Source organism: Apteryx mantelli, chromosome 10 (genome assembly GCF_036417845.1).
Source record: "Apteryx mantelli isolate bAptMan1 chromosome 10, bAptMan1.hap1, whole genome shotgun sequence".
In the NCBI taxonomy this organism is placed as follows: Eukaryota; Metazoa; Chordata; class Aves; order Apterygiformes; family Apterygidae; genus Apteryx; species Apteryx mantelli.
The window spans coordinates 7,148,563-7,162,176 of record NC_089987.1 but is presented as its reverse complement, the minus strand read 5'-3'; the positions used below and the strand labels follow the sequence as shown (position 1 = coordinate 7,162,176).

The window sequence follows — 13,614 nt, the reverse complement described above, 5'->3', positions numbered from 1 at the left end:
AAAAGCAGAGAACAGCGTAAGGCAGGCATAAACAAGTCTTGTTCATTTTTAATTTATTTTCACCAGTGGAGAATATTAAATAAAATGAACGCTGGGGCATTTCATGGGACGTTTCATTTTCATTATTTATCTTCAGATTTATGGACTTCATATAACAATTTTCCAAACATTTCTTCCTCTAACGAAAATCACATTGTGACTTTTAGTGTGCTGAATACCATGCAGAAGCAATAGTTGTAGAGTTCTTTTTTAACACAGGTTTCAGGATCACTGTGAGAGTGGGGATGGCAAAGAAAAGCCCTTGATTGGTTATTTTTAATGCTGTGAATTTAAGCATTTATTAAAGTGAGAGGCTGACATCAATAGCATTGTGTGCATTTCTCTTTGAAGCTCTTGAGTATGTTTAAGCCCTGGTTGGCAAATTACCAGCCCTGGGCTCTCTTTGGCAGCGATTGCAGCAATCACGAAGAGTGTGAGTGAGTGAGCGTTTGTAAAATTATTTCTGTAGAGTGAAAAAATCACGGCGTTATGGGATAGCTCTGGAGCGCAGATCACTAGACATCCAGGAACATGAGTATTGCATTTGTCTTAATCATAAATAGCATCCATGCTTTCAGTGATTACCAGGTCAGACAAAGTAAGTATAATCCAAAACAGTGAAAAATACCTCTGTCAGATTGCATAAATAAGAGCTTTCTAAAAGGGGGGAAAATGATGAATTGGCATTTTCCATTTAGGCTACAGAGAGGAATACCTGAGTAAGGACTGCCCACGTGCTCCTGCAAAGCTCCCATCTCGCCGCGCCGCCCTTCCTCCTCCGTGCTGCGCAGCACAGAAAGCTTGCGGGAGAGTCACGCTGGTATGACGTAGAGTAAGGACTTACTGTATGGAAGTGTGTTGACAGATGAATAGCACGCAGGGCACAATGCTCCGCTACCCTGTTTTTAAACCAAAAGGTAATTCTGCACACTGTCTGTCTTTTTCAGCCTTCATTTGCTTTTTCTGCTTCCAGAAACTTTCCTTTAAGCAACATCTTGGTTAACGCCACGTAAATCTGACCATGTCTGCTCCCGGAGCACATGAGCTTTCCCATCAAGAGTGACTGTATCTTCTGCCAGGCAGAAAATGGAGGCTGAGGGACTGTCAGCCAAAACTGTTATGTTGCTGCTAGAGAGCAGCAAAATCAGTAATTAAAACCTGGGAGATTAGACTGAACACTGGGGAAAATAGTAGTTTGGCCCCCTAAACCTTTGATTTCTCTTACATGATGTATAGCTCGCATGACCCTGTCGTGATTCTTTGGTCACCTGAGGTTTTGTTGCCTGTGTTGTTTGGGATTTTTATGAACTTTTTTCTTAGGAGTGGGATAAGCCTTTTCTAAACAAACCTGATCTTTTACATTGAAATTTAGGCACAACCTTTTCATAAATGAAAGTAGATGTGAATCACCTTTCCCTGGAGGGAAACAAATCATATCTGTATTCCTGGATCTTACTTGATTTTCTAAGTATTCTATTAAGCAGTCGCAGTCATCTTGCTCTTTGGCCAAGTTTTGTAAAGCACCAGAGTGACTTAGGAACCCGGGCCTAATTGTCGAGTGTGACTTAGCCTAACCTCAGGCTATACAAACAGGGTCTGCTGCAGTAACTTGACTGGTACAGCTCCTGTAGCAAGCCCCTTTGGTTTAGATGCAGCTTCCAATGATGGAAGAGGGTAGATTTTTAGGAGTTCCTGAACTATGTAAGCTCTTTTCCCCAGGATATTTGTACATACTGGGATTTTTGATGACATAGATATGTCAAAAGAATCATGCTCGAAGACAACTTTGATACACTGACATAAATTTCTAGTGCAGGCTTATCCTTAGGCCTTGAGGACTAGGGTCCTTATTTTTAGTAACAGGATGAAGGCTCCTATATCACTTTGGTACTTTTGAAAACATTACTCCTTGCCTAATGTTGTAATCTATTCCTGAAGTTCTGAGATATAGTTTTAGTTCTTGATTTGCCATCTAATTAATGAACTTTTTTTTAAAATGTTTTCTAAATTCATAACCTGACTTTCAGCTTGGCAAGTTTACCAGTTACCAAGATCTCTGCTGTTTTATTTTACATAGAGAAAAACTGGCAGTACAGCAAATAGTGTGTTTTGAAATTAATCTGCTCCATCCAACATTTTTCAGGCAGCGAAGGCTTCTGTCCAAGTATCAGATGACCATATAATGGCATCAGAGGGTTCTGGTTTACAAAAGTCTTGGTAATCAGTTCTAATTTTACATTTACCGGGTACTTTTGGTATTGCCAGATACAGCATCTCTTGAGGGTTTTGATTGTAGATTCAGAAGAATTTAGACTGGAAGTGGTCCCTGGAGGTCACCTAGTCCAACTCACTGCTTAAAGTAGGACCAGCTTCATCATTTTGTGTTCTAACATCAGCAAATAAAATACCATATTTCAAGAAAAAAAAAATCAGTAGAATTTGGGGGGAAGAAACAGGAATGCTTGGTTTGTGCATGTTTGCCCCCTTATTCACATCCCCAGTCATACATACTGCAGATTACACCCAGCCTTTTCACCCCATGTCCTCCCAACCTCTGCCCCTCTCTTGTGCAGCAGTGGGTAGGAAACCACCACTGAGGGCAGGCAGCGTGCTGAGGCTCCACAGCTGTAGTCGCTCTGGTATTCATTTGTTTACCGATTTGACTGAGTCTCCTGCAGCCTCAGTACTTGTTTTCGGCACCAGCTCGGCTTGAGGGATCGCAGGTGTTCTTGTGCCTTTGTTTCGCTTTGTGTTCACGCTGGGTTGGAGGCTCGGCAGAAGCTCTGGATTTGCCCCTTGCACAACCAGCCCGGTTGCGACTTGTCAGTGAATCGGACGCCGGCGCGTGAGCTTGTCCAGCTCCGCTGCAGTCAGGGTGACAGGGGCTAGCTACGGCTCAAATCCCTCCCCTTCGCCTCCCCTCGTGGCAAAACTGTCCTTGTTAAAATATGTAACGTGCATAACGTACAAGCAGGGAATGGTAGCTCTCAAAGTAGAACTTTATGTATTTAATTAAGTACTTTAGGATTTTAGGCCACAGCCACTATATAAATACCCTGTGCACTGTGACAGAAATAGGGAAATCTGCTAAGAGGGAAGAAAAGCTGAGCACAAGCATATAAAGATAGTGGGCATGGTGAGCCAAAAAACTATTAGTGTTGTGCTGCAGACCATCTACTTCAAGAAGAGGGTATCCAACAGAGATAAATTGGCGTAAAAGTCTGCTGAAGTTGGCTAATTCTCAGTTATGAGAAAAATTAGCCTCAACAATGTCCATCACCAATATGGTCTGGTTTAAGAGTTATTTTGTCCACTAAACAGTTCTAGCTCAGTAGAACACAGCTAAATGAATTATGGGATGTGAAAAGACTCTGTTGTAGCTACTGTGGGGAAAATAAATCCTAAAGCAAAATGTTCGCATTCATTTTGGCTGTTGTACTTCCTTGCCTAATTTTTAGGGTACTTTATGCCATAAAGACTATTACAGATTAATTTTTCAGATTAAGCAAAAATACATAATGAGAAACTTGGGATGGTATTTACCCAATAGTCTGTAAAGGTTTGGGGGGATAAATGTTTCTGTTCCAATTCCTGGGTAAATGCTGGGCTTCAAAACAAAAACCTTTAATACTCACCAACCAACACATTCCTGGGGTGAAATGTTGCAAGATGAGGTTCAACACTATCCCTTTTGGCTCTGTAGTATAACAAAGTAAGTATTAACATTATTTTTTTCCATTGCTTATGGATTTTTGTGCATCGGATTTGGGGATAAACTATTGATTCAGATAAACTATGAAACCTGAATTCCAGTGCACTGCACTCCCAAATGCCAGCAAGTAGTGGCAAATCTTTGTGGTTTTGCCTCAGAAGTGTCTGGTTTGGGGCAAATTTGTGTGTCCCAATGAATTAATAATAGTGCTCATTTCCCTCCCCTTCTTTGCAGCTTCCCCCTCTGGTCCCCATCGTTAGCATGAGCAAGCCTCATGTTGCTGAATTCCTTAATGAGTTACACAAGACGGGCAGGGCGAATACGGTTCTTCCCCCGTAGAATTAACACGAGAATCATCGGAAACGGCTAATGTGGCATAACTCATGCAGGACTGGAGTTCTGTGCTGGCTAAACTCTGTAAGCAAATACCACTGTTGGAACCGAATGGCATTTAAATAATATCACATTTTTAATGGACTTTTTTGAACCTTCCAACATGAATAGAGTACACTGAGAAAACGAGGGGGAAGAAATTAAAATGCGGCCTATTTCCAGCGAATGTTGAAACCGAGCGGTAGAGTTCAGTGGGGAACGGCAGGTCAAAGCACGAGAAAGTCGGTTACTCACTAAAGCAGCGCTAGACTTTAATAATAAATAATATTGAATGTTGGGATATTAAAACAATTCATTCTTGGCAAAGCAAAGGGAGGCTTTATTCCCCCCAGTAACTCCAGCTCGAACAAAATACTACCTCTACGCGGTGGATTTTAATATAGCATCACGTTCCTGCAGGTACCATAAAATTAAAAAAAAAAAAAAAGTTGAGAGCAATAATTCGTCTCCCAGCGGCGCGGGGGGCGCGGCGGTGCCGGGGCGATGCGCGGCGCCTTCCCCCGGGCGGCTGCCGCCCTGCAGCGCCGCGGCCAGGTGCGCTGGCCCCGCTGCCCCCGGGCGCAATTAAAAGCCGTACACTGCGTTTTGTAAGGGGTGTGAGAAATTTCGGCCGAGCCAAAAAGGAGGGGCGGGGAGGGGGAGGAAAAAGAGCCCCTTGTTAAAGAGGAATTAACCTCTTTACCTTTGCTGTTGGAACAATAAAGCTTCTGAATGCGGCGTAAAAACGCCAGTATTAAGAGCAAAGTTGCCAAAAGGAGCTACAAAACAAGTATTGTTTTTATTTAATATTGGGGGTCAAATCTTTTTTTGGGGGTGGTGTTCAAAACCATATTAGCAGGGCTGCGTGGAAAATAGAGACCATCTGTCAGGGGATTGCACGTGTCTCAGAAATGTCCTGAGAGTGAAATATGTCCTTAAGATGTCCTTAAAATAGTTTGGGTTTCTTCTGCCTTGAGCGCTTTCGCCTTCAAACCTTTATGTTCACTTTACCTTGGGAAGAAGCAGATACACGTAACTTTGGTACAAAACCAGGAGGCGCCTGCGGGTGCGTGTTGGAGGCCAGCTGGCATCTTGCTCTCGTCGCTGCTTGCTGCAGCGGAGGCTGCAGGAGGCGACCTGTCTGTGCTGCGTTCTGGGGGTATTAGGAGAACGGCCGAGCTGCTAGTGTTTTTAATTACCCTGTAAACCAAAATGCTGTTTTAGGCTGCATACTGGTGAATCAAACCTACAGTCAATAGTACTTTGTACATGTCAATAGTTTTCCTGGGTTTCTGGGCCAATGTGTAAGCTTGGTAGAGCCTCATTAGAAAGACTGGATGGGTGGGTCAACCAGAAGGGTCCTGAAAATATTTAATTCATTTCTTTTTGAGTATAAAATATTGGTAACTGCTTTAGAGGTCGCCTAACCATCCTACAGAGAACAGCTTGGTGCTACACACTGCTCCCACACTGCAGTAGATTAGGAAAGGGCTCGCAGGGCCAGGGACACCACCACGGCGTGTCTAGTGCCTCCTGCTCGGTGCGTGGTGAAGTTCTCGCCTTGAGCTCGGGTGTAGGAGGTTGTGCAGGCTCCAATTTAGCTAGCTGTAGGAGACTTAGTAGACTTTCACTGAGAATAGAAAAAAGAAAAATAACTTTTAAAGTACCAGGACGTTTGCTTTGGCTAGTGACTGCTGTACAGGAGCACACCTCAGGGATAACAAGAATTTCTCCAGTTGTTTCTGTATGATACGTGTCAAACGGGGTTCACATGTCTCCTTATAAAGTGAACTTGTAATCATAATCTGTCGTTAAAGGAAGATAAAGGGTATTTCTGTGCTGAAGGGAAATAACAGAGAGATCTCTGTCTAGATGAACTTAATGACAGTTATGATGGTTTTCGGATACTACAGCACAGTAGTTTTTGGGTAGAGCAGTAAAACACAGAATGAATGTTATGACACATGGCTACAGGCTATTGACATGGTAAAGCCATAGGACACACTTTAACATAAGTGAAGCAATAACATGATCTGCCCCCCTTTGCCATGGGGAGGCCATGTGTGAGGATTCGCCCACAAAGAAATGGCAAGATTTCGCTGGAAGAGTTTTAAACTGAGAAAAGATGAAGCAGCCCTGGCGTTCTGATGTCATTTGGTGTGTATGTCCTTGGGCTGATTCAGGGAAACATATAGGGACATGCTGACCTTTAATTCATCCACAACCTAAACTTGTACTTAAATCCCACTGAAATCCATGGCTCTTGGTATGCATTTTATCATTTTGACGAATAGGAATGGATTGCTTCCATATACATGGTTGAACTTGACTGAATCACAGCTTTATCAGAATGGCGAGAGCTCAGAACTTTACTATTTATTGGGTTATGTGTTTATTATCCCTTTAAGTTAGTGTACTGTAATGTGATTTTTCAGCAAATAATATTAGTCAGTTGGATTAGAAATCACAGCTATGAGGGAATATAAATGCTTCACAGTTAAAATAATGCATATACATTTAGTTTATTCAGTTCCTGTAAAATCTATATCCATTTGTTCAGTCCAAAGAATTCAGATACTCTTTGATTAGGGAAGTAAGTGCAATTGATATAGTGCCACCCAAGTAATGAACCAGGCACTCTGAAAGTGTTTGATTAAACTAATGTAAATGTTGCATCAAATTGTGAAAAGATGTATGCCATAAATTATGGCTAGATGTGACTCTGAAAAGCAGAGGTGACCAAACTCTTGTCTTTGTGATTGTCTTGTTAGATTACTTATTTGTCACTTAATTTCACATTTAATATCTTGCACTTAGGATATACTTCAGTTTGACCAGTCTCAGCTTTATTTTATAAACTTTGGATAAAAACCAAAGTGGGGAAGTTTTGTAGTCTGTAAGATGGCAACATGGTTCTGGCTTTGATCTTGACTATTGTGAATCAAAATTTTTAAATAGAATTACACTAGAATGAAAACAAAACAAAACAAAACAGAATAAACCTTTTACTCCAGTATTTAGAATACATCCCTTCCCAGTATAGGTCAGAAAGGAAAAACAGACACTAACAACAGACAGCTGACTCGTGTTTTCACCTGCTCAATAAAATGTTAACTTTAATAGGATACAGCAGTTCACATTTCTTTTCCAGTCTATTTCAAGTTTGTTGAAAGTTATGGCAAAGTCATTTTTTAAAGATAATTATGCTTTGTAAATGTTAACTTGATTTTGCAGCAGTAAACACACCTTCTGGTTATGCAGGAAACAAATTAGGAACATATGTCATCTCCCAAAAGCCAGAGAGCTGCATGTGGCAGTAGCATTGATTACAGATATCTACTGTATATATTGAAAGGTCCAGAAAATGTACACTTATTTATGTCTGCTGATGTACATAAGACACATCTGAAGTCCTCTCTCCCATTACAGAATCTTTTTTTCATGGTCACCAGTTCTCCGAAAATGTCTATTACAGCCTATAACTGGAAGAATCTGTCGTCGTATCCTCGTCTTGAACTCCACTGCTCAGGATGGATGTCTTATTGCTGCTTTTCATTTCAATAGCACATAGCACTTTTCATGGCTGTTTTGGGCTTAATTAGTACTTTTCAACTGCTTTGATATTCTCAGAAAATGGCCTTATTAAAATACAAGAATATGTTTATTATTTATTAGTCTCTTGCCTATTTGGGGAAAAAAAAACACCCAGTCCACTACCTATGTTATGCTCAGGTATAAATATCAATTAGTATTCTCTGTCTCCCTTATTGTTTTTTTATATCAGAAAACAATGATAAAAGTTATTTTGGGGGGAATGTGGGCTTCTCTTTAAAACCTAAGCTCTAGTTTCTATAACCAGGAAAAGGTGTGTGTATGCGCACACACGCACACACACACACACTTACGGTTGGCCCATAAACCCAGGAAAACTATTGACATTTGCAAAGTACTATTGACTGCAGTGTTGATTGACCAGTACACAGTCTAAAACCTCACTAATTGCCCTGTTGATTTCAAACACTATACTAAAACTTTAAAATGTTTCAAGACATTCAATAACGTAGTACAAAGGCTTATACATAAAGACAGTTGTGGGCTTCAGTGCAGCCAGTCAGTTATTCCAGCATGTTTTGAAATGAATGAGTCTTCTGCAAGCCGAAAGGCCAATACCTGGGGAAAAGCTGCATCTTTGATGCTGTTTTCTGTATTTGTACATGATCCGGGACTTATGACATTAGATTTTGTACAACTTTATAGCCAGAGCATCAAATGCATGAACTGTTAGCGAGCTTCCTCATAATCAGTCTGACAATGTTTCTTCTTTGCAGTGGGAAAGTCAAAAGATTAGCTTTGAAGGAAAAAAATCAATATATGTGGCAAGAGTATATTGAATGCAAAGGCAGAAAGAAATTCTCCAATGGCAACTATATGTTGGAGGAGGCCTTGATTTTTCAAAAGTTTTAGTTTCACAGAGAAGCACAGCAACTACGAGTGTAGCCACTTGCCTTGATTTTGGCTCATGAGTTTATTTTGACTGTGAACAGAGTTTATTTTTGCCCAAATAGGACCAGTTACATACCCTGTGGCAGTTTCCAAAGTCAAACGACTGAATTTTTTCATGCAGTCCCCAAACCAAATGCAGCAATTAGCTGCAGAAATACAAGCATACAGGCCTATCAGGCTCTATTTAAGGCCATGCATTCACTGTTGTCTTGCTTTGAATGCAAGTACAAGCTAAAGTAGTTTGTTGTTCTGACGTAAATGAAACAACCAGGCCAGTGTTTTGCCATTATCAAGGCAGCATTAAGAGAGCTGGAATACAACTGTCTGGGAGACGGTTGAAAACTTTCCTGGACTAAAAGACTAAAACTACTTGGAATTCAGTAGGGTTAAAGTCCTGGCCAAATGCTTGTATAAGTAACCTAAGACAAAATAAATAGCCGTTATCTGTCATTGCCTATGTGTTTCGCTGGAAAAACAAAATGATCATAAAGTTTCTTCTGACATTGGGAGCAAAGGATAAACTTGCATTCAAACTTGATTTCCCTCCTGCCACTTGATTGATGTTCATTAAATGGGTTAATTACTTGTAAATGTCATTCCTTTCCCTGGCTCCGTACTCCCGCATATATATACACGTGTATATATACACACATGCAACTTACAGACGGACTTAGCATAATATTATTTAGGCTTGTTTTGTCCAGTGCAGCCATATTATTTATAGCCATGTACAATTAAAGAATAAGCTTACTGCAGGTCTACATACTATCTGGGCCCGTTTGAACAGCCACGATATTAAACTTAGTGGTTGCATACATATAGCTAGAAGCTAGCACATGGGAAAACAGGATGGCAGTGTTAAGAGCTGCATGAGACTTTGTATTGAAGCTAAGGAAAGAGTAGTGGTATTGCGTTTTCATAGCAAGGGAAGAGTCATTGAGTATGATGAGTATGATTTATAGTGTTTGCTGAAAACCGTCTGGGATGGTACCCAGTTCTCACGCACTAAGCAGTGGTTTTGACTGTCTTTTCTGCTGGGATTTTGCATTCATTTGAACCTGAAGTTCAAAGTGAACTTGTGGGGTCGAAGTGTGAAACCACATGGGATTGAAACTGCAAGTGTGTAGTCACAGGACCCCTGCGAGCCCGAACCGCCGGGCTGATGGCAGCCCTGCGGCGTAGGTGTGCCAGCCACCCTGGCGCACGCCGGCCTCCTGGACGCGTAGATCACCCCGTTACGTGGGGGAAAGAAAAAAAAAGTGGTTGTGTTCAGTGCTCAGATTTACAGCTCGGGTCCTAGAGTGCTTGAGCAGCTGTGTTTTCTATTGATTTAATTGGATCGTAGGTTTTCAGCTCATTTCGGGAAAAGATCCGTAATATTCACTCTGCGCTTGCATGTTATCTTTCCCGTATTGTGGCCTTCTGCAGTTCAGAGTCACTGCTTTAGGTATTTGTAAATCTTCTGTTAAAATGCATGTTAAATACATACAAGGCCTGCATCTGTGGTGAATAAAGGTTAGAAAATTACTATTCTAATATCTATTTTCAAATGTTAAAAGGTTTGTACCTTTTGCTCTCTGTAGATTGATTGAATGTGGGCATAGACATACTTAGTATATTAAATATGACTAGCTTTTCTTGTATGGTGTACAAAAAGGCAATTCACTCAAAGCTTTTAAAGCTATGGCCTTGATTTGCTCTAACAGAAAAAGCACTTTCTGACGTTTGTTTCTGGGTTTTTGCTTCCCATGTCTGTAGTAAGAAGGCATCTTTGGAAAGCGAGCGATAGTGAGTGTCAGTTAACAGATAATGAGAAGCAAGGAAAAAGTTTGGGCGTTTTATTTATTTCGTTTTAGAATGTGAACTGAGCAAGCCACGAAGTACGAAGGTTATGGTTAAATTGCGGGAGCAATCAGTGCTGCACAAAGAGGCGTTGTCGTGCTGCCCGGCGAGACCCCGGGTCCCCCGAGGTCAGGGTGACACTGCTGCGCCGGGGAGCCTTGCTTTGCACCGGCGGGTAAACAGGGTTAGGAGCTCACTGACTCAGCGAAGAAATTATTACATGTTTTATACCCAAGCCTCGCAAGTGAGGATCTTGCATTTGTTCATGCGTGAAGTGGTAATGCCATTTTGTGTTTTATCAGTGACTGTTATCCCAATATTTAACCTTTGGAGGTGACAAGAAGATAGTTAGTAGAGCTAGCACAGTAAATAGTAGGGATTGTTGTTTTTCTGTTGTTCTGCCCTGTGCCTCTAATAGGAACTTCCTCCGAATAAAAGCTATATGGATACCGAGCAGAGTGTGGGATCTATGATGAGAAAGCTTGATGTTAAACCTCTAGTACTCATATAAATGTGCTTTGCATGCATTTATTAAAACAGGAAAGTAGTGCCACTTAGTAGACTCAGCTTTCTTTGAGTGTAGGAGTTGGAGAGAGGAAGAATGGTATTAAGAGGAGAGAATTTTAGTCTATGCCAGTTCAGGGAGATTTGCCACTAGCAGAAAATCCGCAAGGGGTAGAGTTGTAATGATGCAAAGCTGCTGCTATTTTCATTTTGTTATGAGTCTTGCTGATTCAGAGCATCCCAATGTGAATTACTATTAATATGGTCTTCAGTCCCCTAAGGGAAACCATTAGGAAAAGTAAGTACTGCTATGCATTGTGGTGCACACCAGCAAAATGTACACTTTTTGGTGGCTACCTGGATGAGTCTGGGCTTGTGCATGCAGCTGAGTCAGGGGTGGCTTAAGACAGCAGCCAGGGGATAGCTAAAGATGGGGTTTAGTGTTAAGGAACATCTACATCCCCCGTCTCATGTCAAGGCTGGTAACACCATGGTGAGAAGTGAGTGGCCCCTGTTTCTCGTCATATGACAGGAGAGAGCTGTGGTTCGGCATTGGAGCCATGAGGGAATCCTGAGTGGCTTCACAGGAATGGGCTTTGCTGCTCTGGCCATGGCCCTCCAAGGCCATTCCTTGCTGGAAAGTAGACCCAGATGGCACTGCATAAGTAAGAAATGACTTTGTATCATCAATCTAAAACAGTGAAGGTTTTGCTTTGTGTTTTGTTCTGCTTTGCTTTTGGTAAAACAAAAAAGTCCCAAGTCTGTGTAAGGTTAACCCCAATAAATCAGGCTGAAATTGTTTCCAGATCTAGCTGGTTGTTTGCATGTTCAGCCACTGCCGTACTGACCCAAGAGAGCTTTTCCTGTATGACTTGGGCTACGTGCCTTTGAAAATTAAAAATATACTTAATGTTGGAAACATGTACATCTTCTTTCCTGGCCAAAGCAGATGACAAATTAGGACGTTATTAAAAAAAAGAAAGAAAGAAAACGTCTGGTATTGTATTGGGGTCTATATGCAAACTAAAATAGCAATTAGAAGGACCTTTCAGAGCACTTTTCTCATTTCAAACAGCACTAATCCTTAGTTTTTAGTGGATGTCGCGTCATTTTATCACATCTCACTAAACTGAAACTCAGTGGATTCGCAGGGGCTAATAATGGGAAGGGAATGTGGTAGAGATGTCCACAAGTGCTATTTCACTGACGATATAAGGGATTATAATGCTGGTTAATGAGGAATGAATAAAAAGTAAAAATGACAAAAGCTTCAATTTTTTTTCATTCCAGTATATAAGCTCTTAGACCGTGAGTGAGGAAATGGAACAGAAAAGCGTGCATCTGTACTGACCTACACTTGAGTAGGAAGGTAAATTTGAACTTGTTTGATTGGGGTTAGCACTACTGAGTTCTCCTATTTAAGAAATTTTAAGGGTTTGTTTCCAAATGGTGTTGTCCAGGCAAATTGTGGGCTATTGGGAAAGAGAGGCCCCCCCAAAGGCCATAAATCAATTCTTCAGTGCCGGTAGATGAATGATAACCTCGTTGTATTTATTGTCACAGCAGAAGGCTCTATGGAGGCCCTGTTCCCTCCAGCTGTGTCTGTGCAGGTGGTTATTTGAGTGAACCTGAACTTCCCAAAAGCTAAGGCGAGTGATCCTGGCACCACCACGTTCCTGTCTGTTGCTCCCTCTTAACAACTCTGCCCGACCGTAGTAGCGTTACCATCCTACTTTTAAGGTGTATTTTTTTCCTGAGATTTCCTCCTCTTTTGTGGTTTAATGAGAGTAAGTGATAAGGTTTTAAGTTAGTTACTTGGTTTGGGGTGGCTTTTCTTTATAAATTTGAATAATGTACGCTTTCATCTGAAAACAGTTTCTTTGCTAATGTAAAATGCTCCATGCTTTAGCAATCTTTTTGAGACCACGTTAAATTAAGCTTTCCATGATTTCTGTGGGAAGAGAATCGGGCCCTGGAAGGCTTATAATGTCCTGAGAAACCTCACTTCCAAAAGAGACACTGCTAAGCTCTGAAAGAGTTAAGCAAACCCAAGGCTAAGCCAAAATTCACTTTTCAATGTGCTTGTTGTACTTAAACGTCAATCTATTTGAAAAGGAGAGTGTCCCAATTATTTAGATGGCCAAAAGAAACAGCTTCAATTCTTTATCACATAAATGCACTTAAAAGCATGATTTAAAACAGATGAACAGCGGGCTGAATTAGTGTTTTGGTTGCTCAGCGAAGCCAAGTGTAGGCCTCCTTGGCATTGACTGAGCCGGCTCTATAGCTTTAGTCCCAGCGCAGTCTGAAGGGCTTTGAAGCCCGTAAATAGCCCTGGCACGAGTACAGCGGTGCAAGGCTCTCCTTTCAGGCTGCTGCCGCGGCGCTCTGACCCCCAGCTCCTTAGCATGCTCTTTGCTATTTCCTTTGCGCTTACTTTTGAAATCACTCTGTGCTGAGATAAAAGCGTGTAAGCTAGCTGAGAGCGGGTCAGTAGCTGCTGCACCTTCTCTAGAGCCAGCGTTAATTTGGGATGGCAAGCTCTGAAGATCCTTTCCAGCTAATTTGTTCATATAATTAAGTTAGCAAAATCATATGTTTTATTAATCTAATAAAATGCATTTCATGGTTTAGACTGTCTT

The 13,614-nt window shown here is 41.4% G+C and overlaps 1 protein-coding gene across 5 annotated transcripts in view; it reads left to right on the top strand.

Annotated features, from left to right (window-relative positions):
• WWOX (WW domain containing oxidoreductase) overlaps nucleotides 1–13,614 on the top strand; it is a 524,615-nt gene that overhangs the window by 455,004 nt on the left and 55,997 nt on the right. The window contains exon 9 of one of the 5 annotated variants that reach the window (XM_067302453.1): nucleotides 12,263–12,292. The exons of the other annotated variants lie outside the window; for them this stretch is intronic. Within the exon in view, the coding sequence (XP_067158554.1) occupies nucleotides 12,263–12,277 (15 nt within the window). The 3' untranslated portion in view covers nucleotides 12,278–12,292. Of the gene's footprint in view, nucleotides 1–12,262; nucleotides 12,293–13,614 lie in introns of those variants that run through there. 5 annotated transcript variants of the gene reach the window in all.